The sequence below is a fragment of the Cataglyphis hispanica genome, chromosome 23, assembly GCF_021464435.1.
Source record: "Cataglyphis hispanica isolate Lineage 1 chromosome 23, ULB_Chis1_1.0, whole genome shotgun sequence".
In the NCBI taxonomy this organism is placed as follows: Eukaryota; Metazoa; Arthropoda; class Insecta; order Hymenoptera; family Formicidae; genus Cataglyphis; species Cataglyphis hispanica.
Genome location: NC_065976.1, coordinates 4,378,004 through 4,397,525, shown reverse-complemented (window position 1 = coordinate 4,397,525; position 19,522 = coordinate 4,378,004). Strand labels below are relative to the sequence as shown.

Below are 19,522 nucleotides of genomic sequence, written 5' to 3'. Positions count from 1 at the left end.
CACTGCGTCCAGTGCATATACTTTCTTATCCACATAACATTTTGGGATGGACCTTGCTTTGCATTGTAAAGTATATGCGTGGACACAGTGAGTTTTGCCCCTCGGAGAGTTCCATTTCCGGAAGATATAACCTAACCTAAACCTATTTTTAATTTAAAACTAAAATTTATGCTTCTGCTTCTGCTTATATTAATGCCTCATAACTTTTGAACGTATCGTAATTATCATTTTTTTTTTTAATCAGTTAGGACGATATATGACCTTGACAACATATATCAAGGTCAAGGTCATACATGAAGTTGCCCTCTTTCTGTATAATTACCATTTAAAATAAATATTCAAACACATTACAACAAAAGAGAGATAATATCTCTACATTCTATTTCACTAATATAAAAAAAGGGAAATAAAAGCAACAATTTTTTTCAATGAATTCGTTTTCTACACCTCAAAATACATAAAATATGTAAATTTCAAAAAATGTTATAAGGTCGCCTCTATATAGAAGATTTACCATATTTTTTATTTTATATTTTATAAAGAAAAAAATAATAAAGATTAAAATAAAAAACAAAAATAAAAAATAAAATTTCTGGATTTGTATATGTAATATAATGTCGCTTTTCATTGTAAAATTAACGTAAACTAATATCTGTGTAGCATATTAATTTTATATAATTCATCAAATTTTCTTTTCCACTTCATCTTTCGTATAAAATTCGATCCATATTATTCGGTCGAGAGAGAATTTTAGCAATCTTGCACAATCATAATCTCGTACTCTAGAAATGAGATAAGCCGTTCGAGTTATCTAAGCCATTCGAGCGATCTTACATCGACTAATGACTTTCGACACTCTAACCGCGCAACCGTTAATCATAGCGTGAATGTGCATATCTCGGTGTGACTTGATCAAACGAAGTCCTCGGAAGAAACGAACATTCACTCTGAAAGAAATCTCGTCTGTCGGCATCATCTTGCAGAGCGCAAGAAAACGTGAAAGCCTAAACGGTTACTTAGTGTATATTTCTTCCTTGAAGAAACGAGCTAATATCGCAGATACTGATGATGATTAAAGGAATTGTTCTTATTACGTATAGGATTCTACATCAAATTGCATTTACCGCCGGATGCGTACTAATACTAACTTTCCTTGAATTGCTTCTAACAACTCTGATAATTTTCGACAGATTTATCTCGGAAATAGATTTATTGAAATGATACCGATAAATTCTTGAAAAAGGAATCCGCAAAACGGAAGATGTCGTGCAAAGAGATCTGATGAGAACCATTCGATGCAAAGGGGCATTTCGTGTTTATCGCATTTCCTACCTAGTACAGTTAACGTACCGAAGCTATTATGGTTAAGCATGGCAAGAGTCGAAGGTAATCAGCACTTATCGTTTGCATTAAGTCTCTCCTTCGTAATGCATTCCAATGAGATTGACTACAAGAGATTCAAAGATCACCGGTCTTTTCTCGGTCTAACTCTCAGACAAATATCTATTTTTGCACTTATTTTCAAATTTTTTTTGCAATCTATTTTTGTTCACCTTACTTCTTAAGGTATTCCTCTCTGTGTCTCATCCAGTATTATCAATGTAGATTACAACTAAAATTGTGTAATTCTCATACAGAATATGCAGGGTATCCCCAATTCAAATGTCAAAACTTCGGAAGCGTGACTGATAAACTAACAATAAGAAAGAAAGTTTTTGGAGATCTGGAGATTTGCTTGTTTTCGCTTTGTTTTGAAAAAAGTTTGCAAAAAAAAAAATCAAAAAATTTTTACTAGGAATCTTAAAATAATTGAAATTATGAGGCTTATCCAAAAGTATCTCCTAGTATCTGAAAATAAAAGTCACAAAGCATGAAATTAAAAGAAAAGAGAGTGAATTAAAATACTCCTGAAATTAAAAGATTGTAAATAAATACGCGACAACGCGAAATTTTATTTTTATTCCATTTTACCTCAAGAGAATTTTAACTTACTCCCTTTTGTTAATTCTATGCCTTACAATTTTTATTTCATGATACTTTTCGATAAACCTAATAATTTTAATATTGTTTTAAGTTTTTTTAGTAAAAATTTTTTTTTGCCTTTTTTTTCCAAACGAAACAAAAACGAGCAAATCTCTAAAGGACTTTTTGTCTTAGTTTATCGATCTCCTACACGCTGCCGAATTTTGAGCGTTTAATTTGAAACCATATATATGTGTGTATTTTATAATTATATGGTTTGCGATTTACATTCAACAATATTTTCAATATAATTGTGTATTTTTAATAGAAGAAATTATAGCTTATGCAATAATATTGTGAAAGAAACTTTAGTTTCTTAACATAAAACGTAGGAAAAAGGAAGTTTATCATTTTTCTTGTAATATATTTTTATCATTCAACATTATTCAATTTAGCGACGACATACATTTTGTTAATTAATATCAAAACTTTAAAATTACGCCTCATTTGTGTGCATCTACATGCGTTTTCAAAAGTAGCGTGATATTTAAGGAAGCGGTCCCAGCAACTCATACAGAACGGTCGCCTCGGCAAATAAAATTTTTTCTTTTTTTCAACAAATAAAGGATTTCTCTATTATTAAAAAACAAAAAATCTAAAACCATATACACACACAGGGATCAGGTCCCCACCACGTGCACGTCGTTGAGCCTGAGTAGCGCCGAGAGCAAAAATCTAACGGATAATTTTGAGGTCAAATTTGAATTCCTTAAAAACTCTGTGAAAATGCATTTTCTTATTTATCGAAATCTTGTTCAGCTTTTGACCGGTTTCGGCCCATTGTGTGGGAATTTCTTGTCAAAAGAATAATCCCCTAATTATGAAGCGGTATTCTTTTTTTTTATCCCTAAAGTCAATGTACGCGATTGCATCGATGTTTATATCGAAACATGGACTTTTATAAATTTCATAAAAGTAGAATAGAAAGAGAATAATTTCCCTGCCGATGCGCTGCAATCTATCGCGTCAGATGTCAAGTTCACGGAAAGAGCAAAGAGAACGAGGGGGAGAGGAGAGAAAAAATATGGAAGGGAAAGGAGGAGGCGGTCGGAAGGAAGCGGAGGTTTTCTCACCACAGCATATGGAGTATTCGCGACTTTTTATACGCATTTCGCGTTTCTATCACTAACCACGTGCTCGTCAATGTCTTTCCTTCACGGCCAATTCATTCGAGTAAGGTGCCTGCCCGCCGGGCTCGTAACGTCCTCGCTGACAAGCGGCTCGAAGCGTAATCCTTCCCTTATCCCTGTCTTCTCCTCCCCGTTCACGCTGTTTCAGTCGTTCTATTCGCTCTTCTTGCTGCTCTTCTTGCGCTCGGCACCCGTACGCGAATGAACGACCTCGAGGTACCCACGCTTGCCGAGAAACGAGCTCGTAAAGCGTTAGTCACGCGTTACTCGTGCCGTCTGGACTTCCTCGTCCATCGGTTTCTTCGCGCATCTTTCCGCCTCCACGGATTCTCCACCGTCCACCTCCTCCCTCTTCCGCGTATTTCTTCTCTTCGTCGCGGTCTCGACCCCCGATGCCGTTTCTCGCCCTTTCTCACCGTTCGAGCGGTAGCGATCCGCACGGGTTGGGGGGTTAAATCGGATCGTTAACATAGCAGAGGTCAGGGCTCCCGCTCCACGGGATGGTTTTGCATAGCTGGATCGGTTATGTATGAGAGAATATTTTGCGGCAATTCGCAATGTGCGGACTAACGGCTTTGAACCAGCAAATCACTACCTGCGACTCGTTAACGGATTCCCTCATGTCCATTTTCCGAACTCCCGTATGAATATTGTTAGTAGCGTCGGGAATTTAGCGCGGGTGTCGATTACACAGGCCGACAAGAAAAGATTTTCCTCGAGTATCTTTAATTAGTGTAGATGCTGTTTACAGATTTTCGGTCACAAAAAAAGTAATGTCGCAAACCAAATTACTTTATCACGTCAAATTTTTAAATGATTTTGAATTTTGAAATGAAAAATCATTGATTTCTCATATTAAAATTCCAAATTATTTTAAAACCTGACGTGATAGAGCAATTTAGACAGCGGCATTGTTTTTTGTGATCGAAAATCTATAAGGAACACTTACTCAGAAATTAAAATTATTTGTCAAAAATTTTTTCACAGGTCGACAAAAGGTTTTAAAGTTATTTGAATTTTAAGATGAGAAATCAATGACTTTTTATTTTAAAATTTAAAATATCATAAAATCTTGACGTAATGGAGCAATTTGCAGCATTGTTTTTTACGATCGAAAATCTATAAGAAACACCTACTCTGATTAAAATTACTTGACAAATATTTTTGTTGTTGATCTATGTTATTAGTATAAACAATCAAATTTGATCTGATTATATACAAAATTTGCCAAATTATTCTTTTTCTTTTTTTTTTTCATAAACGACAAATTTATGATCAAACTAAAATTTAATGTAAATTATCAGTTCACAGAACTCATTATATTATTGTTATCTGTATTGACTTAATAATTAATAGTTAAACTACGGAAATAGAATATCTGAGATAGAATATTCTAGAAAGCCGTTCTTTTAATGTTTTGAGTGTTTTGGTGACTTTGCTCCTTCGATATCTCACTTACAGGCGAAAACTTCGCGTGTGTTAGACCGACAACAAATAATTTCGATGCCCTTATTTGGGCAAGCGTATCGATTCTTTATCATAATTGGTTCTAATACTTGAAATCGCGACAAATCCATGTGAGGGTCGAAGGTAGGGTGACCGAGATCGCCGAATTCCAGTCAGTCTGACGACAGAGAGCAGAGTGTATCAAAATCGCATGACAATTAACTTTTAATCACGCGATTTAGTGTAATCGGCGATATCGCGAAGACTGTTAAGAATTGGTCCTTCAAGCCAGATTTATGGGGCGAGCAATCGATTAAGGAACGATAATATCCATTTGGATGCGAACAAGTGTACATTGTTTCGAACAAGTGTACATTGTTTCGGACAATTCGCTACCGAAGTGAACGGATAGTGACTTTTGATTTATAATAATGTGATTTATAATTCGCGAAATGACAAGTGCTTTTGCTCTCCCTCTCCCTCTCTCTCTCTATTTAACAAGTCAGACTCATCATATCTTTCTCATTAAAAGATCTGTCTCACTCGCTCGCACACGGAACAAGACTCTACCTCTTTCTACCCCGATAAGCTCAGGCTTCGGCGGTCACGACGATAATAAGCTCGTGCGCGAAGGTGTCGACGTTCCCCCAGCTGATTGCGCCGATTTCGTGCACGTACGGTTCACGCGGATTAACGCGGATGCTATCTTCTTCTAAAAAGAAGCTTTCTCTCTCACACACCCGGAAACTGCTATCACACTTGACTTTAATTATAATCGGTGTTGTTTAAAGCTCGGTGCAGTGAAAGATAAACTTAGTTAACTTTGATAATTGTGATTGGTGTTAGTGTAAATGCACTCCCAACAATAAACATAAAAAAACAATAAAAAGCAGTCAGGCAGATAATGTGACAATTGTGAGTGAACGCGAAATTTATAAAGAACCTGTACGTACAGTACAGACGGATCATACGAGATTCGCCATGGAATCTTTTAAGGAGTGGTTGGCAGCGCTGACATTTCTCAGGATTCTGACGAACTTCAACAAGCTCGCGAAATTAAGGAGGACAGTTATTCTGAAGCGAGATCAACAACCTTGAAACATATTGGGGAGCTAGCCAGGCCTACCATGCAAAGCTGCGCATCGTGGACGAGGAGACTAGATGACAACACGAGTACTTCACAACGGATACGTGTTAATTAACGATTATATGGAAGAAATTATAGATTTCTTGTCGGAAAGCCTTGAGCGTTTGCAACCGAGCAATGATAGCACAATCGAGTCTTGATGAGTCTATCTTATTGCATGAATCAAAACATTCAATAGTTCAATTGGTGATATTCTTAAATTTTTGGGAGACATAAAGTTTCCGAGATATATTTGATTCATTGATCTCGACTAAAAACGATTCTATTATATCTAACGTGAAGAAGTTGCATAAAGGCGAATCTGACAAGAAATACAAGTCTAATTCTGACTAATATTTAAGTAAGCAATTCTAATTAAATACCGCGTGAGAATTATTAAGAAAACGTTATGGTAGCACATGTGCTATAGTGAATGCTTATTTACAATAGTTACAGATACTTCCTATGTGAAGTCTCAGTCCGTGAGTAATTTAAAAAATTTGAGAAAAAGACCAATGATATTTATATTTTTTGTCGATTTTATTGAATTTAAAGAGACCCATTAATCAATGATGGGAAGATTTAATGGTATATATTATGATTTCAAAATTTAAAATAAAAATATCTATTGGAACTGGGAGCTCTCACTCGAAGACGATACTGAGATTTCGAATTTCGAGAAACTTGATGCTTTCCTCACTTCGAGAATTTGAGCGCTGAAAGCCATATACATGGCAGTGGCCATGCAATTAATAAACCCAGAGATAAAAAAATTAAATAAATCCGGTAACGTGAAGACGCTTCAAGTTTCTTCAAACATCGGAAAGTGTTTAGCATGCGAGGAAGATCACCCATTGAATCACTGTAAGGCTTTTCTTAATCAATCCAGGGTGTTGAGTTATTAAAATATTATAAATGTTGCTTCAATTGTCTACGGCAAGAATATTTATCATGATGTAAAAGTAAGAATGTCTGTACTCCTTGCAAATTAAAACACCATGTGCTAATATATCGAGAAAAGATTGCGACGGAGAATAAAACTCTCCAATTGTCAAGCGGTGTTGATCAGCTACCGTTGGTAGCTCGACAGATTTAACCAACACAAAGCACGACCGGTCAAATGAAAAAATCAATTTAAATAATAATTTCTCAAATACAATAGTTAATAATAATACGTTACTTCCAATTGGTTCCATTTTAATCAAGAGCAGATCAGATCGCTCTGTACGTGTTCGGGCATGAAGGATCACAAGCATCATTCGTGACCGAATCCGTCGTACTTTTTAGAGTGAATCGGAAATTGGTATTTATTGATATCTCCGGATTCAGGAAAATAATAATAATTATAGTTATATTATATACTTCTCTAGAAGGTTCAGTCCTTCAAAACATTTTACCGAGAATCATTATTTATGCGCCCAAGCAATGCCTATTTGATCACTCTGACCTTAGCGGATTCGCAATCTGCTAATCGAAAAAGAATAGATTTGCTTATAAAAGCAGACTATTACGGGATTATCTAACGTGCTGGATTAATCGTGAATCACCCATAGCCTCACTGTTCAACTCACAATATTCGGCTGGATTATTTAAGGGTCAGTTCGTAATATTCCACAAAATAGTGCTAATTGGTTGATAAATGTAAACCGGTCCAGTATCAAATTCATTAAATGAATTTTTTGGGGAACTTTTGGAAACTTGAATAAGTTCCAGCTCGTAGCATATTGTCGGACGAAAAACCGCCGTGAGGCGTACTTCGTTGAGATATAGAGTTTGCAATCCGACGGACGCACAATAGAAAAAAAATACTCTTTTTGGATTAAAATTGTGTAATATAATTTTTAACCGACTTTAATATTTCTTTTTAAATTTATTTGTTATAAATTGTTCTACAATTCCATCGTGCGACTTTTTTTAATTAAAGCTTTAATTCAAAATGGTTGTCAGAAATATGGAATCTATAAGATATTAAATATTTTTGCACCAGATTAAATATATACGGGTTTTAAGGATTTTTAATAACATATCTGTAGTCAAAATTGTTAAAAATTGTTAATATTTTGCTATTAAAGAGTATCTAAAACGATCCAAAATATTTTATTGATATCTTTACATCAGATTTTTTTGATATCTTTACAATATCAACGCATTCATATCGCGTTTTTACTTACATATTATTCGATTATTTGTAAATTTCTAAATTTAACATGAAATTCATATATCAAATCATAAATGTAAAAAAAAAAATTGAATTTTGTTATTTGATTTTAAGTGCTTTGTTAATAACGTAACACTTAAGTTCTTTTATCGCAAAGATGTCATACGTGACATAATTTGTTTATTTTTTGTAAATAACTTCATAAAAAATATATATAATATTAGATTAGATTAGATTTGCTTTATTGATTCCCCTTGGGGTTACAATCTCTTACAATTACAATTTTACATCTAACTTAACTCTAACTTAACAACTATCTTATCTCTAACTTAACTTACTCTCTACCTATTTTTACCTATCTACACACACACACACACACATCACTATCTGCCCTCTAAAAATATATGTAATATATGTCCAATATTACTGATGGAGCTAAGGATCTGTTGAGAGATTAAAGACTACATATTAATTATAACAAAAAATTAAAAATGTGTTATAAATTTTAAAAAACATAAAAATACCAAAAAATTAAAAAAAAAATAAATAAAACAAGAAAATAGAAAACCATAAAAGAAATAAAAAACAAAATAATGCAAAACAGATGGAGCAAAAAAAAATAAACAATAAATTCACACGTTTGATATCACGAAATATTAACAAAATAAATTAAATATTAAAATAAAATAAAATTTAATTTATTTTTTATATTATGATTTGATATGTAAATTTCATGTTAAATTTGGAAATTTACAGATAACCGAGCAATGCATAAATAGAAACGCGATTTGAATGCGAATTTAATATTGTAAAAATATCAAAAAATCATAAAACATTTTAGATCCTCTTCAATGGTAAAAAATGACAATTTTGTATGTAATAGATATGTAATAGATTATTAAAGATCTCTAAAACCCATATATACTTATTCAGTCTGGTGCAAAAATATTTAATATATTATAATTTCTATATTTCTGATAATTTTGAGTCTGCCATTTTAAATTAAAGCTCTAATTAAAAAGCTAATATAAAAAGCTCTAATTAAAAAGCTCGCACAATAGAGTTGTAAAACAATTCATAACTTCTTTTTTTTAAATAAATTAAAAAAATAGAAGTATTGAAAATTACACTATCCAGCAACTTTTGTCAAAAAAGTGCTTTTTTTCCCTATGGGATGATATATCATTAAACTATCGTTTTTATACTAACAATTATTCAATTAAATACTCGAGCGACAGACGATACGAGACAAAAGATATCTTTTCCAAAAATGCGTAAATTTAGAGAAGACGAATTAACAGAAAACGAAGAAGAACACAGGAATCAGATAATTAATTTTTTTATTAACTTTTTTATATTAAGTTAAAAATAAATTAATTAAAGTTTTTATTTTTAATTAGACATTACTTAGATTTGAGACCATCACTGTCTTTATAAAAAGTAAGTCATAATTATTCAATTTTATTCATAAAATAAATAAAATAATTTTATTTATAAGACTTCCTGCGATAAAAATCTTATAACACTATTATTTTTAGCACTACCGTGTCCTGCAGTTTGATTTTGAATAACTTTACTTGAGAACAAAGGTTCGCAAGTCAGTTATTTGTATCAGTAGTGTCCTCAATCGCAGCGTCTCTCGAGCAATGCCAACTCTCCCTATCAGCAACCACGATTGAGCGATTGAGCTATAAACTAACGTATTGTTTGCCAGAATTTTATCTTTAAATCACCACTATATAAAAAAAAGTAAGTCATAATTAATTAATTTTATTTAGTGTAGCTTCCCGTGATTAAATAACATTAGTGCATTATCACAGATTGTAATGAAAATAAGATCGGACAAAGTATATTTGCGATCCATCGCTTTCTATCGCAGGAATCGAAAGACTCAAGCTCAAGCTGCCTTAAATTTTTACCAAACTAATAATTCTTGTAAGTTATTCTCCTAAGTTGAGACTAAGTTATTACTACTGGTAATAAGAATCTCAACTTAGAAACAATATACACACACAATCATAAGCTTAATATTCCTTGTTCATCTCTCTATTTTCATCCTAATTATTTCTCCGAATATTATTCTCCGAATAATCCTTTAATTGCCTTCACATTTATATGTTTTTTTTAGTTATTATTTAATTAATCATATTTTTATTGTAATAATCAATCAGAGATTTAATTAAATTAACAATAGAATCTTTTTCTCATTACTCTGATATCCTCCGTACTAATATAATATCCGCGAAAAAATAAATACATTTAAACACACACACAAACTCACACATCCATCACTCCGCTATCAATGTCATATTTTATTTGTCTTAATTATATATTTGTAAATTCATTTATTTTAATATGAATAAAATTATATATTTTTAATTAATTAAAATAACTCTTTATTAATCCCACTAATTTTTTACCCGAAAAAATTTATCTCATCATGCGTAAAAGAGATTAAATTCTTTTATCGAAAAGGAATGTCCGAATAACCAGCGTAATAGTGATCCGGTCGTTTACCTGCTTTTGCAAGTTCGTTCGATGCAATTGCAAATTCCATGAGGTCTTTAACCTAATAAAAATAATAATTAGGAACAATAAAAGATAATTATTGCGCTCTCCCACAGATTCACTCTTTCTCGAATCTGGACTTAACAATGTAATTATTTAATATAATAAAAATACATAATATAAAATATTGTACAACACAAACAATTTTGAGCACTTTAGGAGTTCAGCTTGTTTCTACATACTTTGTTTTGGTATTAGTGTATTTATGTGACTTAGAGTTTATAAGAAATTTTGTTTCAAATTGCACATATGTGCTATACTTTGCGAATCAAAGAAATCCTAATCGTACTAAACTGTTACGTCCTGCTGACTCCACGATTCCTTCCTTCCGTAAAATTGCAACAACGATTATCGATTAGCAAAATAAAATAAGATTTTCGATGAATAGAACATCTTGCGCCACATTACGCTTAAGTAACCGAGAGAAAACAAAAGAAATACATAGACCTTTGCCATCCATCTCATTGTCAGAATCACGCATGCAAAGGTCCGTCGGAAAACCTTTGATCAATCAACTAACTATAAAAAGGGAGCTCGCGATGTTTATCAGTTATATTTTCAGCTTGATGAAAAATTGTACTAATAATTTTATATGTATTTGTATTTATATCTATCTTTGGCGTAGGAATAGTTTTAAATAAAAGTAAATAAAAATATAAAACGTATTAATTTATAAAAATGTATTTGTTTCATAAATACTGTTATTGAATTAATAAGATTATTTTAATTATAATGTTATTGCACAATTTTTTTAGACAATTAATAAATAAAAATAAATAAATGTAAAACATGTATTTATTTCATAAATGCTGTTATTGAATTAACAAGATTATTTTAATGACAGTAACAATTTAATGATAGTTTATTTATAAATGCATTTTTTTTTAAGAAACAATTAAGTAATATTTAGTATAATTATTAAAAATTACTATTGATAAATGATAGCTAATCGCACATGCTATTTTTAGAATTATTTTAACATTAAAAATTCAAACGAAAGTACACACATTCTTACATGCCTCATATATGAGCGATGCAAGTGCAGCTTTATGGACAAATTCGCTTTGAGTATGTGCGTATGTATGTGAGTCTGAATTCGAAAACTCAGGAAATATGTCACTTCTCGCGAAATTGATTTTAAGATCTAAAGATTGGCTGCATTAATCTTGTAACTAAACCAATCTTCAAACTAACAATCAGAATCTGTGTCAATATTATATAAGAAAAATGCCGTTAGACTTTTTATTAAAATTTTTATTTCCTGCGATATTTTAATTTTAATTAAAAATGTTTGACAAAAAATTCTGAATAAGCTTTTGCAGCTACGTTCCAAAATGCTGTCAAATTTCTTCTCCGAGGAAAACTTTACTCGATGACCGGTTTGGAATTAATCAGAAACTTTCCAAAAAGTTTCGAGACGGCCATCGAATAAAATTTTCCTCAAAGAGTCCGTTTTGCAACGTAATCTTGGTAGATTATCGCCTCGATGATTGCTGTGAATGTAGTCGCGGGTCGCGAGACTAGTCGCTTTCATGCTTTTTATGTACTACGCTATCGCGTCGCTTGATACTTAGAGCGCGAAACTCGGTCAAAACTTGTATTTTGAATTGCGTGACGTCCGCGCACCGAGCTACAATGTCATATTAATGGATGAGAGATCTCCTCTAAATCCGCGTTAGGCCAACATGCCCCTTTTCGCATACCAGTGCATAGATTATGTGAAGCCATTCTTTATTAGATCCGCGAAAGAAAGGAGTCACAAAACGCACAAAGCCTACTGCGTTCTCTTTATGTGCCTAACGATTCGTGCCATACATCTGGAAGTCGCAGACGACTATACTTAGACAGTAGCTTCCTGCATTCAAAAGATTTACGTGTATTTATAAAGATTTACCGCTCTATCGGCGGTAATGAGACAAATTTTCAGGGTGCCGACAGGGAATTGACCAGGAGAATTTTCGAAATAATTCAGAACTTTAGAATCATTTCTGCTTCAGATGAAATCTTTTAGCAATTTATTTCTCCGGCTCCTCAATTTGGAGAATTCTGGAAGAGGAACCGACGTAAAAGTGCCATCAAGTTTTATATCTCAAGATAATAATTGGATACTTTACTTCAATTTTTGAAAAATTTTATATTCTACTGTGCATATAGAATGCATCCTAAATTTCTGACCACTCTTTCCACTGTTTGATGATGCAGAGAATTTAGACACTCTAATTCCGGGTCACTTTCTTGTCGAATCAAACCTGAAGTCTCTTTCCCAAGTGTTGGGGATACTAATATTAATAGATTATTGAGGTGATAGAATGATTGCAGGAGAGATTCTGGAAAATGTTGTTATCTGACTATCTGAACTCACTTTAACAATGGAAAAAGTAGCGCACTTGCCAACAAATCTTAAAGCCGGTGACCTTGTTTTATTACGGAATCCCAAATCGCTTGCCGTCTAAATGGGATGTTAGGCGTATATTGCAATGATGATATTGCAATCATGATGGAGATGATAACTTAATATCTGATCATCATAAAAAATGCCAGATTTATCCTCAAACGCAATCCGATCCGTAACACAATTACCAGTCCACGCCGAATGACCATTAAGCGTAGATTGTTGCATTGCAATTAGACACAGAGCGATAAAGCAATGGCAGCATTCAATAGTCACGTGAGTTACATTGATCGTCGTTCACTGAGACTGAACGAAGTGGATGGAATGTTACAGAATACACTCATTATTGCTTTCTCTCTCTCTCTCTTCCTCTCTATATGTATATATTGATTTAACAATTAATAGTTAAAATAAAGAAATAAAATAATTGAGGTAGATTATTCTAGAAAACCTTTCTTTTTATGTTTTGAGTGTTTTGGTAACTTTCCCTCTACGAAGCGTAGGGCGACACGTCGCTTATAGGTGAAAACTTCGCGCGTATTGGAACGGCAACAAATAGTTTTGATGCCCATATTTGGACAAGCGTATCAATCCCTTATCTTAATTGACTCTAACATCCAATATTGCGACAAATCCATGTGATAATTGCGACGAATCCACGTGCAAAGATAGAATAATCGAGATTGTCAAATTCCAGTCAGTCTGATAACAGAGAACTAATGAGTAAGAGCAAAGTGTATCAAACTGCATAATAATTATAATTTAACTTTTAAAGTGTAATCGATGATATCGCGAAAATTGTATGCTGTACGCATATTGTGTATAAAAACTTCCTGCGAACGATATAACAATCGGTAGACAATTTTATGTGAATAAACAACTCTGACATAATTTGAACAAAAGTGTTTTTCATTGTAATTCAAAAGGATTGTTCGTGCATCCTTCCGTAAACCTATTCCACACCTGCGATTATAAATGCGAATAAGTCTCATAACATTAATTGACTTCCGTCGATAAATATATTACATTTTTTTTCCTATTTTAAATCATTATATTATATAAAATATATATTTTGATATATAAGCCTTATTGCAATATTTTTACGTATCGTTTATCACGAAAATTAATAATAATTTGTAATTGCAATTATTATGTCTAATTATCGCATCTAACGATCTTAGTACTTTTAAATAAAATTTATTTTTATTTTGATCATAATTTTATTGTTTGACATATATTACGTGTAACATCAGTATATGTAGCTATTTTTGCAGTCTTGCTTAATATTAGTAAATCTTAAATTTTTGTCTTAATGAATCTTTCAATATAGAATATATTAATTTACGAAATACATTTCGAGGACATTAAATATTGATTCTTGAATTATTCTAAAAATTGAATCACGTACACAAAATTATAAAATGACACATTATATATATCTAATATATAAGCAACAAATTATCTAATCAACATTTGTAGTATTAATGTTATTTAATTATCAAAACACTTTTTTTTCTATTTTTCTGAAAGGTCGTGTATGTTGGCGATGGCTCCGCTTATGTGCCAATTCCATCGTTGAAGAGCAGACCCGTAAATCCGAATCTTCAAGCCCTTCAAACTCTTCAAGGCCTGCAAGGGCTTTCTGCAGGAGGAGGTACAGGCGTAGTCGGTGATGAAGATTGGAGGCGACACCCAGAGACCTGGGACCGCGAACATCGAAGATACAGACCCAACACGACGCGAGTGCAACGTGAGTATATAAAAACGTCTACCTTATTTTTTCGTTGAATTCGATTACTTTTATGTACACGAAGTTGATGTGATAATATTAAGATAAGCGATCTTTGATAAATGCTGCAGACATAATTAATACTCTCAACGGTCTGTTTACACACTTTTTCAGTAGAGTAAACTAAATATGAAATTAGGGGTGGAGAGGTACTAAGGAAATTACTCCTTAACCTGTACAATCTTCCAAGCTAATAGAAATATCCTGTTTTGTAAGTACAGCTTTAATGGCAGCTTGTATCAGACCGCTAATTCAGCGGATATACGGTGATGGATATGAAAGGGTATTGATTACGCCGATCTACAACCAATAACAGAAATCTCTATCTCTGGCCGATAGTGGATTGTCGATTCAATTTCATTCGTGATTACATTATTACATTCTTGCGCATCAAAGTAGAAGGAATTTCCTGGCAAACATATTGAGAGCAATAGAATGAGGTAGAGAATAGAGGTCCGCTATATTTCTCATCCAAATGCAAAAGCGCTGACAAAACACATCCGCGCGGTAAATATCCGGTCCTGGTGGGTTAGTGTGCCTCGGATGAGAAAGGCCGACGATGTGGTCGTCGCTTTAGCATGTCGATCCGTTATTTTTCCGCCCGATGCCCGGCAAGAGGCAGACCCGAAACTCGCAGACAGCGCGATGCAAGAGCTGGGTAAGAGCTTCCCTCCGAGGCGCGGTTCACGGTCGATCGACTTGAAAGAATCGCGCGTACCACGATACAGTACGTTCCATCTCTACCTCTCCCAGGCAGCGCGCCTGAGAATTCAGAGAGTGCGATACGGCTACCGTTAGAGAGAAGGCAATTAAAACGGTGTCGGAAAGTCGTACGACGCTCCTGACATCGAGAGTATACGCGGGCGGCGCACCACCTCCGTACCAATGTAGACCTCCTATGCCCATCTCCGATCATATCGTCGTCCCGAACAACGTCATCATCATCCCGCGCCATCATCATTATCCGCATATTGCGGATCGAGGCGATTGCCTCGTGGAAACTCGAGCTAATAGAACTCGGACGCGTACGTTGTAGCGCCGGTACCTAATCGACGACAGCTTCTTTCTTCAGGCATTAATTTTTTTTTTTCTGTGAGAAGATTGCGACGACGCCATCGCGTCACGATGAAAATGATGCTTATGAGCGGCCGTTACGCGATTTTTTCGAACAGATAACGATGACGTGAAGTTATGTCAAAGTCGACGAGAAATCTTTGAATGATTTAACGTTTATCTCGAATGTGTGTGTCTAAGATTTTCTTTATTCTTATAATTAGCTTGCAATTTTCTTTATAATGGATCATCTTATGCATCTAATCTTATTGCGATAATATCGCGCTTATGGAAATAATAAATTTGCAAGACAAGTAAAAAATTGTGCAAATTAGAAACTTGCACATTGCTTTCTTATAATTTTATTTTCTTCCTTTTATTATATCAATAAAAATGTCTCATGTAAAAATATTTAACCCTACATTCCAAAATTTGCGGAAGTTGGAACTATAAATTCAAAAATTTCATAAAAAAATGAACTCTTTCATCAATTCTTATCAAGTTCAATACCAAACACCCTTTAATGATATTTTATTCATGTACAAATATTTAGCCCGATATCTCAAAATTTGTGGAAATTAAAGCATGCACATACGTTTATTGAAAAATTCAAAATTTCATAAAAAATAAATCTTTTCACCAATTCTCATCAAATTCAATACCAACCATCTTTTAATGAGATTTTATTGATGTTAAAATATTCAGACCAATATTTCAAAATTTGCGGAAATTAGAACAATTCTTTTTTGAAAAATTCAAAATTTAATAAAAAATAAATCCCTATATCGATCCTAGCCAAATTCAATACCAACCAATCTTTAATGATATTCTATTCATATAAAAAAATTTTGCCCAATATCTCAAAATTTGCGAAAGTTGGGGCAAGCATGTCTTTTTTGTGTACATACAGATATCTTATAAAAATGAATTTTGGAATAAAAGTGAATTTTGAATGTTTTAAAACATTCTGAACACATTGGCATCAAAGTTCGAAAAAAAAAAATTTCATGAAAACAAAGTTTCCTCTATGAGGAAGCAAATATCGCTTTCGCAATGGCCTCTCTTTTAACTTTGCGATAAAAATTCTATTGAACTGATTAGCTCGGACGAAGTGGCTTTAAGCAAAGGCATAATCAATGATGTCTTGTTAAAGTTGAAATCAGTTGATGCTTTAATTTTAATCTCATACAAAGTATTCGCACAGCGATAATTAATGCCAGTGGAGCAAGACGTTAATCGCTCCGATGTAGTATATCCCGTTACGAAAGAACAAACAATGTCCTGTGAAAATTAATTTCCTATGTATAGTAATGCGCATTTATTACGCACATCCGCGCGGCGATGCGATATTTTTCTGGAGCTTCAAAAGCTCATTGCGAATAAATATGAATACTTATAGTTCGTATCGGCGAGTAATCAAACAGGTCTCATTACCTGATATTCCCAGAGAAAATTATAGCGTGTCTTCCGTAATAATGTAAATAAATAATATTGACTATTAGATAGAGAGAGAATGGTATCGCTCTCTATCAAGCCTCCCTCGTTGCGAATCCTTTTAATTGCATTTCGCGGAAAATTATACGATAGTAGAAATCGCAATGTGAGAAAAATACTTTAACAACGCATCATTTCCCCCCACGCTTATTCAACCAGAACGAAGCATCCACTCATTACATTTTTGCCATCGACAATTAATCGTTTCGTGTTTCTTAACTGAATCATTATACGCCAATTAGCTTCACCGATATCGTATTATCCACGAGATGAAGATACGATCATCTATTATATTCTTTGAATTTGACGTATATAATTAAAATGAGTACCGTGAAATTATGATTCCAAAATTCTATTACATAAATCCTATTGTGTAATAAATATGTAATATTACGTAAGCTTATATAAGATGTTGCAGATTCTCGCTTTTTCTTTCATTGCGAGACAGCGGTATTCTTTCATAAAATTTAGACAGCGAGAAAGGATTGAGTTATAAGCGATCGATATAAATTTACTTCGCTCTACTTCACCTTGATAAATCATTCGACATGCATGTTTCATGAGAAAAATCGACCGTACAATCATGCAGCATCCATCTTTTTTTGAAAAAATCGACCCAGGCTCTTCGGAACGATCACGTTGCTCCGGCCAATTTCCTAAAACACTTGGATGAGCTTGCCATTAGCAATGATAAATACGACGGCGTATGAAGCTCGCTGGTTCAATGAAGTCGTAAAGTCAATCCGCTTGCTCTCTGCGGGAACTTGAGGCCACCCGCGGGATCATCAATTACGCGAAAGAGGGCCTATTAGGTTTAATGTATCCTCGCTCGATTCTCGTACGTCCTCGAGATCCATTTTGCTTTCCTTTTTCTTGTGCTTCTCCTATACAATTCGCCTTTTCCATCGCGCAAATTGCGAGTTTTCTCTTTCCAATCTTAAGCTTAAATTTAAATTGATGAATAAAAAAAATTTGAAGGTTAGGTGTGCGTAAAAAATCAAATTTAAGATTTGATTGTTAGAAGACTGAGCATGAAAAATTCAAAATTTCCTAGTCAAAGAAAAGGCACATGTTGAAGAATACAAAAAAAAACATGTTTTGATAGTTTTAGAAGAATCTCTCGATTTTTACGACATAAGCGTAGCATGGATACCTTAAAAGGAACCCGACAATATTCTCCGCGTCTCTCCGTGGCCGCTCTCGGCACGTTCGAGCTAATATCGGCGTTGCTCAACTCTTCCCATTGTCTGCCCACTGACGTTTTGCCGGATGATGAACACAAAGCACGTATCCGCAATTCTAATAAGCGTGCGTATACGTACGTGCGCCGCTCGAAAATGCGCTCGGCACATTCGCGCACGTACACGAAGCGTAGGAAGAAGGTGAAACGGAACGGTTGTATCATCGGCATGTGCCTCCGGTGTAACTATCTCTCGCATCTCCATCTCCGTTTTGTTATTTTTTTCCATCGCGCTCGTATTGATCTTCAAATTGTACTTTTTTTTATTCCTTTAATCGAATCGGAATTAACTCGTTAATTTTTTAATTACTTCTAAATAAATTTCTTATTTACGTACGCACAATTCGGATCCTTAATCACTATAAGAATTTTGCGTCATTTTAATCTTATCGAGACTAACTCGTTAATTTTTTAATTATTTTTAAATAAATTTTTATTAATGTACACGCAATCCGATTCCTTGATTACTACAAGAATTTTACGTCATTTTAATCACTTGATAATCGTATTCGATTTTCGGATAGGTTTAATTTGATTGATTATTATTACATTTAATTATTACAATCGAAGTTTCAGAATCTTTTAGAAGATTTCAATTTTTTTTATTTATTACAAAACTATCATCATGAAAAAGACGTTCGTCGATTAAATAAATTTTTCAAACGTTTGTCAAAGAATGCCAAAAAAAATTGTAACACAATTTCGTTAACTGGATTTTAAAGAGCGGAGTTTTATTTTTCATTTGCTTTTTTTAATGAATGTCCCGATTTTTTTAGTTCAATTATTCTCTACTGAAGTAAAAACGGTCTATTGATTTTGAGCGTTCATAACTAGTGAAAAAAATTGTCACAATGATTGTCTCACATTAAAAAAGCAATTTAAATGGAAAAGTCAACATTTTTAAAATACATTAATTGCTTTTTCAATCAATATCCATTGTTAAAGTGTAATCATTACTTTACAATCAAGTAAAAATTGTACTTTTACCATTTTTCATTTAAATCAATGCAAATTAATAAAAAACCGTTAACATTCTTATGAATTCTACAATATTTACAAGTAAAAAGTATTCTAATCGCTTGTGTAAAAATCCAAAGCAATTAG

At 33.4% G+C, this 19,522-nt stretch overlaps 1 protein-coding gene across 1 annotated transcript in view; it reads left to right on the top strand.

Annotated features, from left to right (window-relative positions):
• Nucleotides 1–19,522, top strand: part of LOC126857825 (uncharacterized) — a 95,258-nt gene that overhangs the window by 65,825 nt on the left and 9,911 nt on the right. Inside the window, exon 4 of the mRNA XM_050607611.1 lies at nucleotides 14,373–14,592. Within this exon, the coding sequence (XP_050463568.1) occupies nucleotides 14,373–14,592 (220 nt within the window). The remainder of the gene's footprint in view (nucleotides 1–14,372; nucleotides 14,593–19,522) is intronic.